This window comes from Cupressus sempervirens, chromosome 3 (genome assembly GCF_028749045.1).
Source record: "Cupressus sempervirens isolate cs-2001-9-10 chromosome 3, ASM2874904v1, whole genome shotgun sequence".
Taxonomy (NCBI): domain Eukaryota; kingdom Viridiplantae; phylum Streptophyta; class Pinopsida; order Cupressales; family Cupressaceae; genus Cupressus; species Cupressus sempervirens.
Window position 1 is genome coordinate 574,876,963 of NC_143120.1, and position 24,749 is coordinate 574,901,711.

Genomic DNA, 24,749 nt, shown 5'->3' on the forward strand with positions numbered 1-24,749 from the left:
GAAATTTGTAAATTCTTATATTATTATTATTAGTTCCTGCCTTTAGCAGAAAACTAATGGAATCATGAGGTTCCATATTAGTTACATAATCTAAAAATTTCAAGATATACTAATGTTTGCAAAAGTTATATTAATTTGCAAATTTTTTGGAATTGAAAAATACAATTTTTTAAAAATTGTATTGGCCCATGATGAAAAAGGCAATCAAAAATTCAATTTTCTTCAACAAAAATACAAATATTTTTCCTAACACCTCTAGTAATGAATGTATTAATTGCAACTTTATATTTTTCAAGTGTGTGACAAGTGGATTATTATTACTATTATGTTTAAATTATTTTCCTAACACCTCTATTAATGATTGCATTAATTGTAACTTTATTTTTTCCACATTTGTGACAAGTGGATAAACTTAAAAAAAAACAATCATTTTTATCTTCCACCTCACAAATATGTCTAATCAATATTAATTGTTCCTATCTATTTTCCTTACCAAGTTCAAATATAGACTTCAACATTTTATATTTATTATTTTAAATATATTTATTACTAGTTTTACATTGATGTTTATTTTTGTAATTTGTAAAATGTTATTCAAATATAGATATTTTAATTAAATAAAAAGTTAAATATATTTCTTATTTTAAAAACATTTATTATTTTCTACTATTTTACAATTTTGCTCAATTTTTTTTTTATACCATTAATACTACCCCTCAAACTTACTACATGTTTTAGTACTTTGATTTAAGTAATCAACAATTATTTTTTAAATTAAATATTTCAACTTATAATTGAATTGGTAGAAATAAGTAGTTCATTCATATGATACAATTTTTATTGTTATTTATATATTTCTTAAAATAATAAAATAATTTATATTTTTTAAATTCTCTTCAACTCTCTCTATTATTCTACTTTTACTAGTCCTTATAATAACATATCATTCTCTCTTTTAACTCTCTCTTTGTATAACATTATATTCCATGGGCCATAGGCATCCTTGATATCAACACTAGCTTAGTTGTATATATATAGAAAAATGTTATAAATGTTTCCATTTTAAAAGACACTTCAACATTTTTCATTAGTTCTTCACTAAACACAAAAAACTAATCTTGAGCCATAAGTTTCTATCGGTAAAACACAAAGACATTGACAAGATAAAGATCATTGTAAAAGCTACTTCAGTGAACCATAAAAATATGAAGGTAGGAACTTTGGTGCATGCGCCCCTTGTTAATTTATGCACCTTGTTCATTTGAAATTAATTATGCTTAAATGTAATTTAGATATATGAGTAATTTCAATGAATTTATACGTATCCTTAGACTATATTGTCCCTGATCTAGATAATTAATTCAATATAGATTGTATCTTTCTCACTCTTTTCAGTTGGATATAATATTTGTTGTGTAAGTTTCAATGACTTTGCTATTGCACCTCCTTTTCACGCTAGTGCTAGTATAATTTTGTTTTAAATTTAGTATGGAATGTTCCAAACGCCATAAATTTTACAGTGATCAGGCGCTACAATGCAAGCATCGAAGTTGATATTGAATCTCTCATAGTTCTTTTTTGTAGGCCGGCCTTAAACCTTAAAAAAAAAGGCTTGTATTATTTTCATTACGATGGACTGGGAAGAAACGATTCATCGATGATTTTCCCGCCAAAGGGAGCTCTAGACGGAAACACAGGTAGCAGAAGTTTGCTTCAGAATTCGGTATCTGCCTTGGTAAGAACTTTTAATCTCTCCTATAACATTTACTACTGTCCTAATAAATAGATGTTTACTTTCTCAAATTCATTATAATTCTGGGCAACATAGCCATTTCAAATCCACGGAGCCCAAAAAAACCTGTCATACGATGGACGCAATTGGAGCTATTTATTATTGTAAAGTATTGGGAAGTTGGAGGACATCATTCTCTTTGCTCAACTGCTTGCTGTTTACTGTTCTAATTGCCTCCCCCTCTATTCATTTTACTTAGCATTTATCAAAAATATTAAAATTTCAAGCCTATCCTTAATTTTGGTAAATGACAGTATGAAATGTGCAGCTTCAATGCATTTTTTTGCTAATAGATATACCAGTATTTTCTAAATCTTAAAAAGTTAGTTTGGAAGGTCTCTTTTCGAATCTGTTTGGCAACATGAAGTTAAGTTCATCATGTATTAATGATCTACATTTGAATCAAATCCTTCTCAGTATGCACTGCCGAGCCATAAGATATATTTAATACGACTAAATGCTTTTCCAAGCAACAGTGAAGACAAGTGACACTTTATATTCCGCCGGTCCCATAGCCTACATTCACCCTTGGGTTTGCGAGCATGTTTGGGCCGTTTATGTACGGCTCCAGCAACTCTTCCCATTGCATACCGTGCTTATTCTGCTGCTTAATACGCTTTTACTTTCAACTTGTTTCATCTATTTTTTGTGATATTGATAGGTTTTAAAAGTAGCTGTGGACTTTTCTTTGGCCAGCAAAACTCATAGATCTAGGTAGCCTTCTCTTATTATCATAACTTCATGAAACACAGATCCCAAGATGATAGGGTTAGCTATGACGAGGAAGGCAATAACGGTGCTCAAGGCGGTCTACTATTTGTCATAGTCAGTTTCAAAACAATTTTAAGGTGAACAGCTTCACTGAGCTTTTTGAAGAGGTAAGACTTCACAAATAGCTAGCTTCTTACTCAGTATTCATAAGAGAACAATCAACAAGGAAATGAGCTTGAAAATGGATTAAAATTGGTGTTCCTTGGTCCCTTAGACTGTTGGGTCTTGTTGATGTGAGTTTTGTTCCTCTACAACATGCATAATCAAATATTTGATGTTTTAATATGCAACTTCAACTACTCAATCCTCTCTTGTTACAAGGTTATCTCTCATGCTAAGCTTGCAACATAAGATCATGAAATGACTTCAAGGTTCCTCCTATTGTGGATGTTCACTTAATGAAATAATGTGATTTGCTGGTAAACACAAAGGAACTTACGCTATTCATTCAATGGATATCAATTGCTTGCGCTCCTAAAGATTTAATTTCACAATGTGCAATGAAAATTTAGTTTGACTTTCCAACTCCCACTTCAACTTTAATTTGACTTCTACTACTACTTCTAATTGTGAATGCAAATAAGAATGGATAAACTTGGACTCTACTAGATGAAGCTTAATCAGCGACACCACCTACCTAGTGCAAGCTTCTAAGGAACGCGCAAATGGTTTTCAAATCAATATCCTCTTTTGAATGCCATTTAATGGATGCAAACTAAAGATTGAACATAAATTGAAGTTAAGTGCATACAATCATTAATTAACCACACAATGCTCCCTTACCATCAATTAGCCATGAAACTTGAGTTCGTTCTCGGATGTGCTGAACGTTTTAGCCCGAAATCAAAGACAATCAAGGATGCTGATGGCAGGGTTATCATTAGTCTTGATCCAGAGGTTATTGAACAAAACTTCAAGGTGCCACATAATGCAGAATGTGCAAATCTAACCAAAGAATCATCTTTGGAAAGCTGGAATGAGAAAAGGGACATTATCAGAAGTATGTGAATCAATACTGGTTGGAGAATAAAAGGAGTAATTTCTCTAGATGGCCAAAGACCGTTCATAGGGCTAACTTCAAGCAAGAGTACAAAGACCTTATCATTCTTCTCAGTAGGGTTTGTAGTCTTAAAGATTCCATTGATTTCGAACCACGGATGTACAAATTCATCTTCTAGATCATGGAAAACAAAGAACACATCTTTTGGGTAGAGTTGATTAGCGCTGCACTCTATCAACAATTGCTCAATGTAGGGACTTCGGTGCCTTTTTACATGAACTCCTACCTTGTCTACATTGCAGTGGCCATGGGATCTTTATCTGGTCTGTCATCCAAAGGAGATCATCTTCAAATTTCAGTTTGGGATTACTATGATTAGATCACTCTGGCTAATAGTAAGTTCCATAACAGAAGAGTCCAAGATGCTTTCTTTGGGCATTTCTGATGCTTGTTTGATAGATAGTTATCCATCAAGAGGGAATCAAATGAAGCCTGGGAAAAGGTGAATCTATATGGTTGTATCTTTATCAAGTTTCCAACTTTTACATACTTGAGAGTTGGATACTTTAAAGGTGAGCTGTATACCTTACCTAGGTATGCTACTGATAAGATCATTCTGATGGAGTTAGCCAGACAACTCATGGAAATACAGTCTGATCAACATACTTTGCATAGGTCTAGTTTTGGTATATCTTCTGCCAAACGCTTGGTGATTGGTAATTACTCGATTAATTTTGTGTGCAAAGCGAAAAAATATGGAAGTAGAATTGCAGCTGATCACTTTGAAGAAATTCAAAGTCATATTTGACTTTGATTACTGAGAAATGAATTCTCAAATGAAGAGGGCTTTTACACATGTTCATCGCATCGACGATATTTGGATTGATATGAGAACATAACTGGATATAATGAAGATGGACTATTGCAGATTAACTTGGCAGCAAATTATTGATCTTAACATGCTTGAGATCCCATCAAATTTCCAAATTGAAGATGATGGCAACATTCTTGATCCGGAATATCATCAGGCTGGTTTTAATAAAAGGTACCATTTTCCCATTCAATGGCAGTAGAAATGAGGTACATCCATCCTGGATAGATTTCAATTCATTTTGGCAAACACCAATAAGTGGCTGAAAATTAAAGGCCTAAAAAAGGTTAATCCGAAATTGGGTTTGGATTGTGGAAGTTTTGGCCCTCTTGGAAGGAAGTCACAGCTGGAAATTGCAGGAAAAGATGGAACTTCTTCCTCTGATGTGAAGAAGTCCCTTAATTTCAATTTGAAGGGCACTAGGGTGCACACACAGTTTGTAAAACAATTGTTATTGCACAAAACATAGAGGCACTGGATTTGGCTTTTGTAGACAAATATCTCAGTAGATTTGAGAGCTTCATAAACTCTCTTTGAAGGTAGCTCCCAAGTGCGAGAGCACTTAATTTCTTTTTATATGGCTTTGATTGGATAGGGTGTGGTTTATTGACAGATTACATATAGAGTGTGTATCAGTTGTAAATACAGGGGAACATGTCATTGTAAATATTTGCAAGTGCTTTAGGCCTTGTGGCATTGGATAAGTCAAAGTAGACATTGTAGACATTTCCTAGGTGCAACTATTTTGACACTAGATGATGCAATTTCCTAAGATTTTGCTAGGGGTTACAATGATCTGCACTGGATATTATGGATTTTTAGGGCTTCTTTCGACAGTAGAACATAATGAACAGAATTGTGTTTACATGGCTTGTTTGAAAATATGGTACACTGGCAAAAATAAATCTGTGCTCATGGTCATAGTTATCTAAATATACAGTTTGATCTTTTGCAATAAGGTAGTATATTTCCTTTTGTTTTTATGAAAGCCAATTTTTCTGTCGTTATATCATTTGCTGAACTCCTAGCTTAGTACAGTTATGTACTTCTTTCTAGTGGTTAAGTCTCCACACAAGGCTAAAATTTGCATTGCTTTTATTGTGCAAACCAGAGATCAATAAGGAGAAGTCATGGCCTGTGTTACTCAATGGATAATAAACTATACAGGGCATAAGTCACAAAAGAGAAAAGTATACCATGAGGGAAAAATGGTACTAGAGTGCTGTAACACGAACCAGAGGAAGGTGAGTTAGAATGCTTCTACTTGATGTTGAGTTGTACTGTCTATAAAAATTCTTTCCATACCATAGACTTTGGGATTATTTTATGCTAAAGATGTTATCATAAAAGCTGCTTTCAAACGTGTGAGCAGAGTCGAATTTTTTCCTAATGCTGTTTCTGCTGAATATATTTATGATTTGTTTATAGGTCTTCAATATTTTCATTAATTTTTCATGTGTAGTTTATAATTTTTAAAACTTCCCATTTTATTTTACCATTATGAAACTTTCTTTGATAGGTTGTTTGTTTAAATTTTTATACACGTCTGTTGATCCTGTTTTCCTGAAAGTTGGCTCTAGGACTAATAATAATATTTAATAATTGAAAGTATAAAATAATATATATTGATTTTTGGTTGATATAGTTGATAAGTAAGGAGATATTTTCCATAGCAAGTCAATCAGTGTAAGTCTTAAACAGACTGATAATGAATTGGCCCCTTGGCCGACCTTGTTTCAGGTGCTTAATTTTAACCAAATCATTTCTTGTATTTATGTAATATGTTTTGGTTTGGGAATGGCATTGAAGTCATTATAGAACCTGTGCATTAAATGAATTCTCAGGGCATCCAGGTACAACTCTGGATCTCCATTCTGCGGTAGGACACAACACCTATCACCGTCGAAACTTGTTATCGTACTATTTTTCTAGGAACCTAGTCACATTCTGAGTATAGGTCCTCGTTTGATTACATGATTTAATGTTAGGAAAGGAGCAGCACACAGCTACTGGGAGTTGGGCAAACACAGAGAGGGCTTCTACAATCTGAAGCGTATGTGCAGATTTTTTTTTGGAAAAGAGGGAGTTGCTCATATCCTTGGCCGCAAAGGTGCCTATATCATGTTCAATTTGTTGTAAAAGAACAATGCTGGAATACAGATCAGAGTTCGATAGATATAAAGCTCAGTCAGCACAAGGGTTATTTCTGAAATATAGGTCTAGGGACATTAAGGCAAGTTTGAAGTCAGATCACATGTTCAACAACAGTGAGGATGCGAATGTGCAGATCTGAACTCCATTGAACCTACAAGCAGGCTGGAGTCAACCATAGTATGAATTTCTGAGCATATATTTCTGTTATAAATCTGATAGAATTTGTCTGATGAATTGTAAGGCCGACCTGATCTACGATTTTTTTTACTCTAATGATAAATCTAAGTAGATAGTGCCAGATATGCTCATGTGTATCTTCATTTTCTACTTGCCATCTTGATGCAAACAGAAAATTAGTGTTACTACTGCAATTCATATTCTTTAGTAGTCTGCAAATTTAGGTGGGTATCTTTCAGTGGTATTAAAGCTCAACCTCTTGCCAGCTTGAGGGTATTTGATGAGTGAAAGAGAACAACGTTACTGTCTGCATGAGAAAAGAAGGGAACTGCCATGGGTGACAAGGAGGATGATAATACCAAAGCATTTATTGATAGAGTTGAAGAATTTAAAATTAGCATGACGAAGTCTGTCATGTCCCCATTTTGGAGGCAATTTGATTTAATTAATTTAATTAATTAGGTTATTCAAAATAATGAATATTTTATGAGGATGACTAATTAATTATTTTAATTAAATAAATAAGTGGTATTAAGTTAATTATTTATAAAGTTATCAAATAAATAGTATTAAAAGGTAACTTTATATTTAATTAATTTAATAAAGTGACTTGAATTATAAAATATTTTATAAAGTCACTTAATAGATAAAATAAAATAATGTTCTAGAAGCTTCTGGAGAAAGTGTAGGAAAAAGAATAAATAGACACCCTGGGCTTCATTCTAATCATCCAGATTTGTTGTTGTTGATGTTGATGTTTGTTGATGTGCATTGTGGAGCTTAGGGTTTTTCCAATAGTCACAACTGGCCATTGAGAACGAAAACTCTCAATTGGTACGCAATTTTGAGGGTGTGAAATATCACTTGAATTATTGCAGCTGGGAGGAAGATACTTCAGTCTTCTATTTGTGTTACATTGAGAAAAAATATTTGAGTACAAAAAGCAAGCCGAAAAAGCAGTCCGAAAAAGCAGACCGAAAAAGCAGTTCGAAAAAGCAACCCAAAAAAAGTAGTCTGAAAAAGCAGAACCGAAAAAAGTAGTCCGAAAAAGCAAATTCGAAAAAGCAAAAAAAATTATTACAGCCATCTACAATCAGGGGCGGCAGCTAGAGAGGCACGACTTGGGCACTTGAGGAGGTTATTTTCTGTTTAGTGGTATTGCAATACATCTATTCTCTAAGGCGACTTCATATGCCAGGTCTGGTATGTATTTTCATAGTTGCCTTTCACTATAGAGTGCTGTTGTAATTGTCATTTCGTATCAGACCTATCATTCATTAATAGATACATCATTCATTTTTACATTCCTCACAATGGTATCAGCAATCCATGGCTTTAGTTGTATTTAATCATGCATGTGATTAGCGTACTGCTGTAGGGGAGTATTGAAGTTAGATATTTAGTATTGCATTAGTTTTCATTGGCAGCTGTAGGTGCATATTATTTTACCAGCAGTCATCATATTTTGATATCTTTGTAAATGCAAAGAGTCTTGGCTAACTTAGTATGAATATTGTATTGGATACTCATTCTCAATTAAGGAGATACAATTGTTGGTCATTGATAGTTGTCTTTGAGGGTTAATATATCATTTCTTATTAGCCAGTTAGCTTGCATACCAACTGTTTGTTAAAATACCAGTTGGCTGTAGGTAATCATTTTCATGATTAGAACTCATATATGCATTCACTATTGCCAAAATTAGTTGCATATTTATGTTAGGACATTGTTTAGACAATTTGGAGTCTTTGTAAGCATTCTCTTTGAGGCAAATCCAAACAAGAATCACTGCAGCAATCTGAAAAGTTATATCAGTTAGATGACCCTTGCTTGCAAAGTCTTTGACGAAATGTCAAACAACTAAAGTATAAAGATTTTTGGTGTTTGAAGAAGTTATAACCTGTTGGGGTTATTATAGTGGTATCAGAGCTATTGACCTGCCATCCTGTTGGGTAGATTGGACATTGAATCAGTTAGTTAATCATATTTACTTCAAGTACCCAGAAGCAGTGGGACAAGGATATGAAGAAGCTTAAACAAAATTTGAAAAGGTTGGATGAAAGTCAGAAAAGGATGAATGAATTGATGGTTTCCATGTTTAAGAGGACTACGTCACAGAACAAAGAAAAAGAGGAACAAGAGGTCTCTACAAGTGAGGTATCTAGAAACCTCTACAAGGAGTTTGCAGTAGTTGGTGACTAGCATATAGCCGAATCTAGGGAGGACAAAAATCAGACTAGCTTGGAGGAAGATGTTGGGCACACAATACTTCAGGAGGTAGTGGGAATGGATATTACGCAGATTGATAGTAACGATCAACTTGATACTCAAGTTGAGACAATTGTATACAGGTCGTCAGAGGGTGATGTCATAGGTACTCGGGATGGTTTAGTTCCAACAGGCAGTGACTACAACATAGTGGGTTCAGATGATGATTATGAGGGTGTTGTTGTGCATGATGGTGAGATACTTGGTAGAGATGAGCAGACATTGAGCATTCATGACTTTGCTGAGAGAGAGTACCAGGCACAAATAGATGCTTCGTCACATGAGGTTGAGGCTGGTAGTACTTCACATGATTTGTCCAGCCAGCTGAAGGTGAGCGAAGACAGTATTATGACTTCATTATCTCATCATGACAGGATGCAGGATATGATAGAGGATCACATTCGGATGATTCAGTTACAAGGTAGACATAAGGGAGTTCAGGCGAAGTCTTCTTGTGTTGACTTACAGGTGATTAGGGAAGGAATGGGAACGATGAAGTTGAGATATTTACATCTTCTATCAGATCGTGACCATCTTCTTAGCCTTGTCGGAGACTATTCAGATGCCTTGAGGAGAAAGGAGGAGGAAGTTGACAGGCTTTCTCGCGAGCTTGAGGACATTCGAGCTTCTTGGATGAATACTCCATTGGCATTACAGGACTGGGAGAGACATGGGAATGAGCATGGCATGGAGCTGAGCTTAGTTTCACCTTGCACTCCTGATACTCAGTTTTCTGCGGCAGGTGGATCATATGTGGTCGTTGATAATGTTGTGAGTTCATCTTGCATTCACATTCAGGATACAGGGAAAATGTCAGACAGGTATATGGAGTTAGTTGGTATTAGTCATATTACTCAGATGAGGAGTTTGCTTGAGTTACCAGCTGATTCTAGTTTACGGATATGGATTCGAGATTGTTATATTGGCGTTTGGGATTCAGTCGACTGGAGATCTTTATCACTTTTTGGTAGCAGTGATTGTTTGGGTGCTATCATGGATTTGATTAGCAGATTGCAGGGTGTTGTCTTTCCTTGTGCCAGCAGCTTGTCCGATGTTGGTATTAGTTTTTATACACCGGTGTTGGGCTTTGTTCATATATCCAGTCGACCATTATTGCTGGAATGTGTTGATAATCTTTCATATTTTGCAGTGTGTACAGATGAGTCCCAGGATCATATTGGCATTGATGATATCCAGGAGGATGCAGTGGGCAGTTTTGAAGACTTAGTTTCCTTGGCAGTTCCTTTTGGTACAGAGGAGTTGGACAGCAGTGCTACAGATTTTGATACTCCGTATGTTGACATGAGCTTTGGAGTTGATTTGCAGGATATGGTTGGTAATACTCTAGAGACCAGTAACTTTGAGGATACTCCTTTAGACAGTGCGTCACAGGAGGTTTATAGGAGACAGTCTAGCCAGTGCCATCATGTGTCTAGTCAGTTGGGAGTTAGTGAGCGAGACATTGCTATCGCTTGCCAGCATTTCGATGCTGCTCGTCAGTTGTTAGCAGTTTATGGATGGGGTTCTCCTACTAGTGATGAGCAGGGAGGCAGTTATTTTTCCTTGACAGAGATCCACTTTTTATGGGAGGCTATTCGGATTCTGAGACAGAATTATATGCAGCTGGTAGCCGACAGAGATTATCTTATGGAGTGGGGGAGTACAACATACGATGCATTATTGGCCAAGGAAGATGAGGTGAGTGAGCTTACTCAGCAGCTCGAGGTGACTTCTGAGATTCTTGAGAGTACACAATTGGCTTTTGAGGAGTCACAGTTTCATTTGGCTAAGGTGAGCATGGAGTTACAGCAATTGCAGTCTTTACCAGATTCTGTACAGTCACAAGCTGTGGTGTCTGGTGATCCAAGGATGTTCATGGTTGAGATTGTCAAAGACAGTGGAGATGGGGATGCATCCATCCTTGATACTAACATTGGCATATCGGGTTCGTTCCCACTAGAGTCAGGTTCAGTTGAGTTGGGTGCTGTAGCAGATTATTGTGTTATGCCTGATATGGTGGTGGCCTCTAGTACTGATGGCATAGAGACTAGAGATGTTGTATCAAAGATCATGTGTGATATTGGTCAGCCGGTAGTTGGCATGGTTCCTGCTAGTAATGCTACTCCCTTGGTGATGTCTTCGGAGGTAGTAGTCAGTTCCAACATGGTTAATGATCGATTGCAGTTAGTTTCATCTGGATTGCAGTCTGAGCCACTGACTGAGATTGGCCCATTCTATCGGCATTACACTGTGAGGTATGCTCATCAATTTACCTTTAATGACCATGTTGATGAGATGATGATACAGAGATGTACTTTGGTTCCTAGTGCTTGTCATCAGTTATGGAACGGTTTGACGCCTCAGGATGAGAGTTGTGATGGGCATGACATGGCAATAGGTTCTGCGGTTGACAGCTTGATAATACATGACTTAGAGCAGGAGTTTGGGAGTGATGCTTCAGCGGTTGTTGTTATTGATTCTACTCCTTTGGTTATGATATCTCCTGACTTAGCTGGTGATCAGTCACAGTGGGTTGTATCACTTGTTCATGGTGAGCTGTTGACTGAGGTTGGTTCTTTTTATCAACATTATATTGCAGGGTATGTACATCAGTTAGCATTTGATCCTTGTGTTGAGGAGTTGATGGCAGGCAAATTTGGTTTGGGTTCCATTTCTTGCTGTTTATCTTGTGATGTCTTTTCACCATTAGCAGTGCATGGGAGTTATGGTTATGAGACAGTGGCCAGTGATCTGCCGAGTTGTGTTGACTGCAGGAGTTGTATAGTGTGTGGATTCTCCATACTTGGTATAGTTTCATTCGGGAGCGTTCACCATTGTTGCAGAGTTGGATTGTACATTCCGTATAGGCCAGTGGGATGCGTTGATGGTATTTACTGTGGCAGTTGTGATTTGGGAGTTTGGTTAAGCTGTAATTGTCAGTTTGACTATCAATTCCTCTTGGTTATATTGCAGAGGATATTGCAGGAGCCTATGTTAATTGATAGTAGTATAGTTCATGACTACATTTGGGATCCAGGCGGATTGATTGGTTTATTGTTCAGCCATTGCTTGGGGACAAGCAATTTCAGGAAGGGTGGATTGTCATGTCCCCATTTTGGAGGCAATTTGATTTAATTAATTTAATTAATTAGGTTATCCAAAATAATGAATATTTTATGAAGATGACTAATTAATTATTTTAATTAAATAAATAAGTGGTATTAAGTTAATTATTTATAAAGTTATCAAATAAATAGATATTAAAAGGTAACTTTATATTTAATTAATTTAATAAAGTGACTTGAATTATAAAATATTTTATAAAGTCACTTAATAGATAAAATAAAATAATGTTCTAGAAGCTTTTGGAGAAAGTGGAGGAAAAAGAATAAATAGGCACCCTGGGCTTCATTCTAATCATCCAGATTTGTTGTTGTTGATGTTGATGTTTGTTGATGTGCATTGTGGAGCCTAGGGTTTCTGCAATAGTCACAACTGGCCATTGAGAACGAAAACTCTCAATTGGTACGCAATTTTGAGGGTGTGAAATATCACTTGAATTATTGCAGCTGGGAGGAAGATACTTCAGTCTTCTATTTGTGTTACATTGAGAAAAAATATTTGAGTACAAAAAGCAGGCCGAAAAAGCAGTCCGAAAAAGCAGAACCGAAAAAAAGCAGTCTGAAAAAGCAGAACCGAAAAAAAGCAGTCCGAAAAAGCAATCCAAAAAAAGCAATCCGAAAAAGCAAAGAAAATTATTATAGCCATCTACAATAAGGGGCGGTAGCTAGAGAGGCACGACTTGGGCACTTGAGGAGGTTATTTTCTGTTCAGTGGTATTGCAATACATCTATTCTCTAAGGCGACTCATATGCCAGGTCTAATATGTATTTTCATAGTTGCCTTTCACTATAGAGTGCTGTTGTAATTGCCATTTCGTATCAGACCTATCATTCATTAATAGATACATCATTCATTTTTACATTCCTTACAATGGTATCAGCAATCCATGGCTTTAGTTGTATTTAATCATGCATGTGATTAGCGTACTACTGTAGGGGAGTATTGAAGTTAGATATTTAGTATTGCATTAGTTTTCATTGGCAGCTGTAGGTGCATATTATTTTACCAACAATCATCATATTTTGATATCTTTGTAAATGCCAAGAGTCTTGCTTAACTTAGTATGAATATTGTATTGGATACTCATTCTCAATTAAGGAGATACAATTGCTGGTCATTGATAGTTGTCTTTGAGCGTTAATATATCATTTCTTATCAGCTAGTTAGCTTGCATACCAACTGTTTGTTAAAATACCAGTTGGCTGTAGGTAATCATTTTCATGATTAGAACTCATATATGCATTCACTATTGCCAAAATTAGTTGCATATTTATGTTAGGACATTGTTTAGACAATTTGGAGTCTTTGTAAGCATTCTCTTTGAGGCAAATCCAAACAAGAATCACTGCAGCAATCTGAAAAGTTATATCAGTCAGATGACCCTTGCTTGCAAAGTCTTTGACGAAATGTCAAACAACTGAAGTATAAAGATTTTTGGTGTTTGAAGAAGTTATAACCTGTTGGGGTTATTACAAAGTCCTTGAGTGAGATGGTCCAACTCCTGCAAGAATCAAACCAATGGTGGAGTACTGATAGGCCCGCACAAGATAGGGCTGAAGGTAGTAGTTCTGATGAAGAAAGCATCTAAGCTGGTGAGAAAGCTTCAGGTAACACTAGATCTTTCAGGGCTAAAATTTTGAAAAAGCAGAGGACAAATAGCAGAGAAGAAGAGCAACTTGATCAGATATTTGCAATGGACAGGCCTCTTGATGAATACAATGCCATGAGCACTCCCATTCACAATGGTATTCAAGCATTTTTCCTTACATCTTGCATCTCCTTTTGTATCTGGTAAGAGAATTTGAGCCTTGGCTTTCAACCTTGAGATCCATTAGTCTACTTGCTGGCCCATTCCAAAATGGCCAAACCAATGCTAGAGGAGATACTTGCAATGATCACAAGCAAGATTGAAGAAGCACTCATGGATCCACAGAAACTCTATTCAAGCAATTTGTACAAGTCCTTAAATAGTGGCTCAATTTGCCACCTCTCAAGTACAGCTTTTGGCCGTTGATCCCCCTCTAGGTTTTAGGTAAACTTGAATGTGCTAATAATTGAGGGTAAGGTCGATGCAAATTTTGTAGATTATTTAAGTTGACCATATTAAATCTCATTTTACTTTAAATTTTTTAAGGGTTTTAGTAATGAGGAAAATATTAAGTTTGCTCTCCCAAAAGTTTCCTAGTCTGTCAAGAGTGGCAACAAGTGCATGCACTTTGGGAAGAGGAATAGCTAGATATCAAACCAACACGTAAGCAATTCCTAGAAGCCTATAAGCATGAGTTTTATCTTGAAGTTGTTTATGCTGATTGTTACATGCCACTATCATAATTATGTTTGGGAAATGGCCAATCAACGCAAGCCGATGTTGACATCTTCAATAATGTTCCAAGCTGGTACAAGAGCAAAATAGACAATTTGTGCAGGAAAGTTAAGTCTGAATTGAAAACGCAATGCACATGTAATTTATAAGGTAAGACGAGGAAAGTTAGCATTAGTAAAACAAGGAATGAGATTAGTAAGGTTAACCACTAAAACTCTATTCTCAAAGCAGTTCAATCCTATCCCATCAAGCAGAGAATGAAATGTGAAAGGAAATGCAATTCAAATGATAAATTCAACAAATATCAAAGCCAACCACTCATCAATATTGTCTCTTGTCCTTATTGTCTGTGTAATGTTGTTGGCTTCTGAAATTGCATGAAATCAATTTGTGATGCACAAAGATTTGAAATCTGTGGTTAAATCAATAATGAGGAAACAAGGTCCCTTTTATAGAATTCAAGATTACAATTGGACGGTTGAGATTGAAAGAGACTGATTGATTATGGACGGCTAGGATTGGATGAGATTGAACTGATAGGGAGATGACATAGATTGATTGACAGATGACTGGCTGCAAGGCATAATTATTTGATGATATAGCTGAATTGATTGAAGAGATGACTGAATAAAAAAAAAAAAGTGAATTGATGACTTGGTTAGACAAGATTGATTGGAGAGTTAAAATGATAGTGACAGTTCAAGAGGTGGGAGTAGAAGACTTAATTAGTGTTAAAAACTAGTGTTAAATAATTATATTTTAAAAGAAACATTTCTTTGTTGATAATGGGAATAACTAAATAAATAAAATAATTCATTTAATTATGGAAGGAATGGTTATTTCAATTGTTTAATTAAATAATTGAAATAACTTTTTAATTGTAGGCATAGTTGGAAAACTCTCACTCGGCAACAACTCGCCAAGCCTCGCCAAGTTTGAGAAAAACTCGGCTAGTTTTTTAAAAAAAAATTGGGAACCTAAAACACAACTTAAATTTAATTAAAAATACATTTTTTGCAAAGTTCAATGAGAAGATGCATGTAATGAGTGAGTTAAAGAGAACGCAAAAAAAAAAAGCAAAGATTATATATATATATATATATATATATATATATATATATATATATATATATATAGATATAGATATATAATTTATATATATGTATATATAAATGCATAGTGGGTAGAAAATCACATTCTCATGCGGAATGCTGACGACGAGAAGCAAAATAGTAAATAGTTTTTGACAAACTAGAAGTAAATGGTAAATACATCAATGCAATCACATCTTCCTCTTCCCAACTCTACTAGTAGAAAAGAGAGGGGGTTTAGGCTTCAAAGAGGATCCCCGCGCTAGGAGTGGGTTTGATTGTGAAGTCCGTGGTTATGCCTCCTTGCTCGGCATCCCTATTGACTTGCTCTCTGTCTTGGAAGTGGATGTATCTCCTCCTACATGAGGCACTGGTAATGACTCCTCGTCTGAATCCTCATCGTCCTCATCCTCAATGTCATCCATTCCAGCCCCCTCCTCCTCCATGGGCTGCCTCTCCAAATCAGCGATTTCATCCACTGAAAACAATGGACTGGCTCTTGTGCTGTCCAATCAGAATAAGGATATATATTATCCAGATCAAGTGGATCAGATATTGAACATTGTGCCTTTTTAATGTGCAACTTAATTTATTGCACATAAACAAGGTCATTGAGCCATTTTTAAGTCAATTTGTTTCTTTTCTTTGTGTGGATGGACTCAAATAAGCCTTGGAATCCTTTTTCTCTCCACTACTCAAGCCTCCAAACGCTGAAACATAAATTGGTGAAGAAAAATTCAATTTATTTTGTCTTTATTGCTGGTCTAGAAACGCGGTTGAGTCGTTCATTAAAACTTGCCGAGTTTTACACAAAAACTCGGCAATTAATTTGTGATTCTTGAGCAAAAAATTGATGATTTTTCTGCCTGATGAGTCGTGAGTACATCCAGGAAAAACTCACAGGTTCCAAAAACTCGCGACTACTTGAAACTTATTGATTTTTTGGCAATTATGCCAACTATGATTGTAGGTGATAAGAACAAGGAAGATTGTTTTATTGAATAATAAAGGTTTCTTAATTACTTGTTTTGAGAAGGGATCAATTAAATAATAAAAATTATTGAATTTAGTATTTAGAGGAATAATTAGGTAAGTAACTAATTCAAAATTATTTAATCATCAAAAATAAAGGGAAATGTTAAATTTGAAATTCCAGTTAGAGGAAAGACATAAATTATTTAAATAATAAAGATAATATAATTAAATAAGAAAAATCTTCGTAAAAATGGCATTAGCAGGTGATGGGACAATTTCTAGTGTCTACACATATTTTAGTAGTGCACTTATTATTACTAGCAATGTATCCGCATTGAATTCGTGGATAAGAAGGATTTGATGCCTTTGAGAATGACATTTGAACAAATTCTCTTTGTGTTATGTTCGATACCTGAGACTTTACTGCAACACACTTGGAGACTTATGATTTGTGTCCACTGGGAATATCAATGATGTCAAAGCCTTCGAGGATTGATTCCTGCAATCAAACTGGAACATTAATGCTGAGTAATTGCAAGTGACAATGATCACTTTAGAAACAGTGGTCACAGGTGTATCATATTAAACTCAGGAGGATTTGATGCCTTTGAGAATGATATTGGAACAAATTCTCTTTTTGTTTTGTTTGATACCTGAGACTCTAGTGCAACACACTTGGAGACTTATGATTTGTGTCCACTGGCAATACCAATGATGTCAAAGCCTTCGAGGATTGATTCCTGCAATCAAACTGAAGCATTAATGTTGAGTAATTGCAAGTGACAATGATCACTTTAGAAACAGTGGTCATAGGTGTATTATATTTACTCTGAGGAACCTCTTAACAACAGCTATAAACAATGAATCATAAGTTCTCTATGTTCAGGGTTTCATCGAAGGCCTGGCTTTTACCAAAGATTTACCCATACTACTTCCAAAACTTGTAGTATGCTAGGTATGAGTTTTCTATTACCTCCTCAATGCTGAGTGCCAACATGAATTACAGAGGGAAGTGATATTCTGCTATTTATAGTGTCAATCTGCTTTGTGTTTTTCAGATTTCAGTGTATTTGTCTGCAACTTTAGACGGAACTGCAAATTTGGACAATCTCCATGGCGATGATAAGTCTCCAAATAAGTTGTAACCTGTAATAAACCTTATATTGCAATATTGTTGCAATATATATATATATATATATACACACACACACACACACACACACACATATCTATACATACATATATATATATATATATATCCCACATTAATATGTAAAGGTGGCAGATATCTATACATACATACATATATACATATATATATTTATCTATCCCACATTAATATGTTAAGGTGGCAGATATCAATGTCTCCACTAACTATTGCAAAGTTATATTAATGCGTGCATATGCACATTTCCTGACTTTTCGTACCTGTATCATTGGCATCTCTCAAATATAATCACCTGCTGAATCACCCACATCTGAATGACACAGATTAGAAGATTGGATCCCACAAGGAAATAATCAATGAAAACATTATAGTATAGCAATAGTTTCTGCAAAACGTTACTGAAGAATTTCAAAATATGTTTGCAATGAAGTCAATGCCAGTCTTCGGCAAGGGCACTCAAATATACAGAACCAAGTATGAATATATCAAATGTTTATGAAAGAGATTTCATGAAATTACAAATATTTGTAGGCACAATGTGAAATATCATTATGATATTTCCAACTGTAAACTAGGGTGGGATTGAATCACTACCAAAATTGCAAACCACCTTTAGCTTCCAGTTTCCAGCAACAAAATAAGATGTCAGATACATTCCATGATAATCTACAATGTCTGGCCAGCCTTCTTATAATGGGCTCCAACAAGAATCAGAAGATTACAATAGGTCGATCCTGTTAGAATAGTTGATGAGATTTAACAGGGTAATTTTTATTTAGAAATGCCTGATAATTGATTTCAAGATATCAATCTCAGAAATTATCTATTCCTTTTAACTGTTTGTTTAATGTTATTTGTAATACTGATTTGTACCTTAAAATATTTATTATATTTGCAGCTTCCGTCAACACTTGAAGACTGTTTTAATGTTCTGTGTTAGATCGAGCCACCAGTGTTATCTTATAGTGGATTGTGGAGACATGTTTGCAGAGGATTGTGTCTCCACATATTGTGGAGGCACAATCCTCTGCAGACATGTCTCCCAGTCTGCACAAGTGGGATTGTTCTATCGACAACCCTTTCTCAACCTGTAATGGGCACCCTGGAAATGCCCAAAAAACTAAACAACTGCTGATAAGAATTTTGTCAAACAGTTTGCATCCAACTCCTTATTCCTCCGTTTACTAATTTAACCCCTTATGACTTCGGAAATGAGACATTTATATTGTTTGCTTGCATGGAATTGAAAATCACTCAACATGAACAAAAGAAAGTACAATAATATGCAGATTGGAAATTGTATTACAGCTGATAAGTTGTCATTTTCAGAATTAAATAAAATCAAATACATGGCAGATTCTCAACTCACTAATTGCTCCACTATTATTGACATAATACTCCAACAAATGTTATTTAAATCTGCTGTTACAATGACATGAATAGTGCTGCGTGAATAGTGCCACGTGAATAGTGCCGCATGAACAATACCCGTGTGAACAGTGTTGCTATAGTATTTTGTCTTCCAAACAATCCAATATCTTCATAAAATCATTCGCTCAAAGTAGCATAAGCGTCGGATGAGTAAAGAAGAAGATATGAACAAAACATCAAAGCTGCTTGTAGCTAGAAACACACCCAATCTGCCTGATAATGAAGCTGATAACAATGGATTCCAAAGGCCAAACTCCAAGGGAATGACATCTAGAATGTCACAAGAGAGGGCAGATGCCCTTTAATGCCAAGAATAGATCTGCAACTCACATATCAATTTTCTTCTCATATTCAACCTGCCGAATGAAGCCACTAACGCTCCCTTTTATTCTTTCTCCAAGGATCGATTCAACTCAGATGAGCAATGTGGGATAAAAGATGTGCAATATAAAACATATTCAAATAATCACTTTCTCCCTTAGGCGCACCCCTTTGATTTGCACACATTCCCATAAAATTTAATATTAAAGTAACACTTTAATATTTTACAACTAAATTAAATGTTACTTTAATAATACTTCAGGTATAAAAATATATTAGCTATTTGACTCCGAACATGTGTGATAGCTCGTCAGAAAGCTCTCGTCGAGGAGTATCAAATCTAATCACCAAAACTAGCCTCTTCTGTGTCCTGTTGACTTACTAAAAATAGTAAGTATGCCTGAGACTGAGTAAATCAACTCCATTTGGCCCAATCTGAAGATGACTAGGCCAAAACACTCTAAGATCCCTTTAAACCTTTCGTTAGCCCCCAGGAACATGTACAACTAGGCTAACGTGCACACACTTGGTTGATTGCTAAAGTGTGGACATTATAGTCCACCCCCTTGGAAATTGCTTGTCCTCAAGCAATCTTAGTCTAGCTTGTTGAATAACCTACTCACTCTCCCATGTAGCATCCTCCTCCGATAGGTCTTTCCATCTAACCAAATACTACTTCACTATCTTGGTTTTGAGTTTCTTCTCTTGGGTGTCCAAAATAGCCTCGGGTACTGACACAAGCTTCCCCTCCTCATCCAAAGGGGGTAAATCTTTAGAAGGAACTACACTCTGACCAATGGCTTTCTTAAGCCTTGACACATGAAATACATTGTGCGCCCGACTGCCCTCTGAAAGCTCAAGCTCATAGGCAACTTCGCCCACTTTGCGAATCACCCTGTAGGGACCATAGAATTTAGGCTTTTGCTTCTCTGCTTTGCTCTTCTTGAGCGATGACTGCCTATATGGTTGTAGCCTCAAATACACCATATCCCCTATCTCGAAACTGTGCTCTACCGTATGCTGATCAACATACAACTTCTGCTGATTTTGAGCCTGTTGTATGTTCTCCTTGAGCTCTCTCAGGATATTGTGACTATCCTGCAATAGATCTTTGGCTTTGGGCACTCGACTGTTCCCCAAAACTAAATCCATGAAGCTACGTGTTTCATACCCATACAATGCTATAAATGGAGTCATGCTGATGGTCATGTGATATGTGGTATTGTAACAATACTCCCCCATGTATGACCACTTGACCCACGCTCTCTGCTGCATAGTCACATAGTTCCGCAAATAGCCTTCCACCCGTTTATTTACTATCTCCTTCCGCCCATCTGTCTGAGGGTGGTAACTCGTACTAGGTGTAAGATCTGTACTGCACAACCTAAACAATTCCTGCCAAAAGGCACTCATGAACTTGCTATCCCTGTCACCAACAATAAATCTCAGTATCCCATGCAACCTAAAAACCTCTTTGAAGAATAAATCTGCCACTTGAGCTGCTGTATAAGTAGAAGGAATAGCAAAGAAATGAGCAAACTTTGTCAATCTGTCAACCACCTAATAAATACAATCTCTTCCCCGCACTCGTGGTAAACTAGTGATGAAGTCAATAGAAATACTTTCCCATTTCCTGTTCGGAATGGGCAAGGGCTGTAGTAAACCTGAGGGAAACGTGTGCTCTCCCTTATTCTGCTGACAAACTGCACACTCCCTGACATACCTCTGAACATCATCCTTGAGCCCTCTCTATGAGAATTGCTCTCAGATCTGCCTATAGGTCTTGAAGATCTTTGGATGCCCAGCTGTAGGTGCATCATGAAATGCTCTTAGAATCTCCTTTCTAAACTGTGATGTAGGGATCAAATAAACCCTATTCTGAAATCTGAACAACCCATCCAACACCACATACCTGTCATCTTAAATGGTGCCCGCAACTATCCCAGAAGCCCAATCATCTCCTGCATACTCCGCTGCAACTTGATCTCTCCAATCTCCTGAAACCTCTACTAGAGCATATAGGTCTTTGAGATAAAGCATCAACCACCACATTTTTCTTACCTTTGACAAACTCTATATCAAAGTCATAAGGCTGCAATTAGTAATCCATTTCTACTACTGGTCATTAAGATCACGCTGGCTCATGAAGTATTTAATACTATTGTGATCAGTTTTGATCACAAAACGCCCACCTACCAAATATCATTAGAATTTGGCCAATATATGCATTATGGCCAACATTCATTTACTTGTCGTAGACAGAATAACTCCTCTCAACTCCTTGAAGCTTCCTACTCTCAATGCAATGGGGTGTCTCTCCTGTATCAATACGGCTCCTATCCAATCTCCTGAAGCATCACATTGAAGCTCAAATGGCTTTGTGAAATTAGGTAGAGCTAGAACCGGACAAGATGATATCACCTGTTTGAAGTGGTCAAAACATCTCCGTGTTGCCTCTATCCATGTGAAGGCTCCTTTCTTGGTGAGATTTGGCAAAGGTGCGGCAATCAATGAGAATCCCCTAACGAACCTCCTGTAAAAACTACATAAATCAAAGAATCCCTTAAGCTGTGTGAGGTTTGTGGGAGTAGGCCAATCCACAATAGCTGTAATCTTTTCAAGATCAACCTGAACACCATCAGCACTAATGAGATGCCTAAGGTAAAGGAGCTTGGTCATGCCAAACTCGCATTTTGATTCCTTGGCATACAATGACTCTCTATCCAGAATAGAACACCTCCTCTAGATGCTGCAAGTGCTTCTTCCAGGTCTTACTCAAGACCAAGATGCCATCAAAGAAGATCAAGACGAATCTCCTCAATTGCCCCTTGAACACTTGGTTCATACAACTCTGAAATGTGGTAGGTGCATTGGTTAGCCCAAATGGCATAACCATAAACTCGAAGTGGCCATAGTGACATCAAAAGGCTGCCTTCTCGATGTCCTCTGCTCTCATCCAGATTTGGTGGTGTCCGGATCACAAATCAATTTTGTTAAGAAACATGCATCATGCAACTCGTTAATCAACTCATCAATCCTAAGAATGGGATACCTGTTTTTAATTGTTTTCTTATTTAGTGCCCTGTAATCGATGCACATGTGCATTGTCGCATCCTTCTTCTTCACTAGAATTACTGCTGAAGCAAAAGGGCTTTTGCTAGTGTTACCAATTTAGCCTACCTCCTAAATTGCTATGATTAAGTTTTCTTATGTACTGCGCTATATGTTTTAAGTTGCTGATCATGCATATTACATAATGGTTTAGATGCAAAATTTAAATTACATAAATCAATAAACAAGAGAAATTGATCATTTTTTATTCAAGATACATACAAGTACCAAAATAGTACACTTTATTGAAATATATTTCAGAATTGTTTTGATAAGATACAAAATGTTCAAATTTTAGATAGTACTTGATACAATGCATTTAGATACCACACAATTTGCGGCAGCTCCTATTATAATATCTGAATAAACAAATTGCATAAACAGAAAACTATTGAAGAAATAAGGGGAAGAGCCTCCATTACCTGAATGGAAGGATCGTTGATCTAAATGTTGAAGAAGATTTGAGCCCGCATCTCCATCTGGGAATACACTTGCAAAATGTAAAAAAGAGGAGGGTCAGTGCATATGAACTGAACAATGGAAACCATTCCAATTATCTGTACACTGCTTAGTGTTCCTACAACATGGTTATTCAGATAAAAATATTAAAAGATGCGAAGGCAAGAGAAATATGTAAAAAGCAAAGTAGGTTTTATGCTAATAAGTTTGTTTCATGTGTAGAGAGAGGTATGAAATTTGAGATTGTTGAAGGATCATGCATAAGATACATGCATGAAGCCTTTTAATTGAGATTTGTAGAGGCCAAGACTGAAGGACTGAGGAAACTATTGAAGGGACACACATAAACTACAAGTGTGAAACCATTTGGTCAAATTGTGTAGAGGCAAAAATTGAAGACATGAGGAGATTGTTGAGGGGGCATACATATGTTACAGGTATGGGACCTTCTGGTTGAACCAAAGTAGCTAATTGGAGACGCAAGGAGATTGTCAAAGGGACATACATAAATTACAGGTATGAAACCTTTCAGTTGAATCATGGAGGGATTGGAAGTCTACAAGTGTACAATCAGAGATAAAGTTTTCAAGAATGTACAACAAGAAGTAAAAGATGTGTCAAATCTCAGATTTGATGTCAAAGATCAAGATATGTAATGAAACTAAGTAAAGCTACAACAAGTAACAATAAAACTTTGTGTTCTTTAATTGGTTGGAAAGAAATCATTTACAGTTTAAACTCTCATATGTTGGACAATAAATTGGGGCAATGATTAATGCAATAAGGCATGAGTGTCTCCTCATTATTGCTACAAATGTTTTAGATATACAGATTAAGTAACATTCATTTATCAACGATTAAATCTGAAGTAGCGTTGAAGACTGCAATAAGTGTATGTACAGAAAATGAGTATTATGTTACACAGTTTGGGACAGATTTCATGGATAAGGTAATTGTTATTTATGGAGAAATTCTTTCTTTCGTAGTCAAGGTATATGACTCATTTAAACAATGTTGGAGTGAGCCTTCAATCAATTGGAATATGGAGAAACAAGAAAAATGGAAAAAATCATCTTCGAAACAAAATATTTCAAGTAATGATGGGACTATTTATTTTCTTAACAAAGAAGAAAGAACTATGTTTTCACCAATCATAAAGCATGGAGCAACCCAACAAACTTCCAAGCACTCACAACAATGAAGGGAAAGAAGGAAATTTTTTGTATCATGAAAAGAATAATAGTCCAACCACTTACAACAAGCAATAAAAGACAGTGAAGAGGACAACAACCTTTGATTATGATGGAGAACCTGAAGATCAAACAACAGATAGGAAATAGAGCAATTCTAGCAAATACAGAAATCACCATAGGTCATGGCAGCCATGAAATGGAGTAAAAACAATAGCTACAACAAACCTTCTAATGGTATCACTTTCTACTAAATGCAGCAAAGGTATATTTTACAACAGAAAATCATGTTTCAGCATGGATAGCATTCACGACAGTAAATATAGCATAACCCATATACAAAACAGCAAGTACAACAGGCATGCAATGGAATAACCAGCAGCCCACGGCATAAATCTGTATGGAGATGAAGAACACGACATTCATAAGTTAGAAAATAGCCAGAACAAGAACTCATGCATCAGCTACAATAGAAAATCATAGAGCACAAACAGAAAATAACAAGCTAAGTATCAAAAATATTA

At 36.0% G+C, this 24,749-nt stretch overlaps 1 protein-coding gene across 2 annotated transcripts in view; it reads left to right on the forward strand.

Moving 5' to 3' along the window:
* Positions 1-1,457: 1,457 nt before the first annotated feature.
* Positions 1,458-24,749, forward strand: part of LOC149567729 (uncharacterized) — a 379,835-nt gene continuing 356,543 nt past the window's right edge. Inside the window, exons 1-2 of one of the 2 annotated variants that reach the window (XM_089820995.1) lie at positions 1,458-1,735; positions 5,546-5,678. Coding sequence is in view for 1 of the 2 variants with exons in the window: in XM_089820994.1 (XP_089677120.1) it covers positions 5,565-5,678 (114 nt within the window). In the remaining variant the exon portion in view is untranslated. The remainder of the gene's footprint in view (positions 1,736-5,545; positions 5,679-24,749) is intronic. The other variant, XM_089820994.1, reaches the window with a different exon arrangement.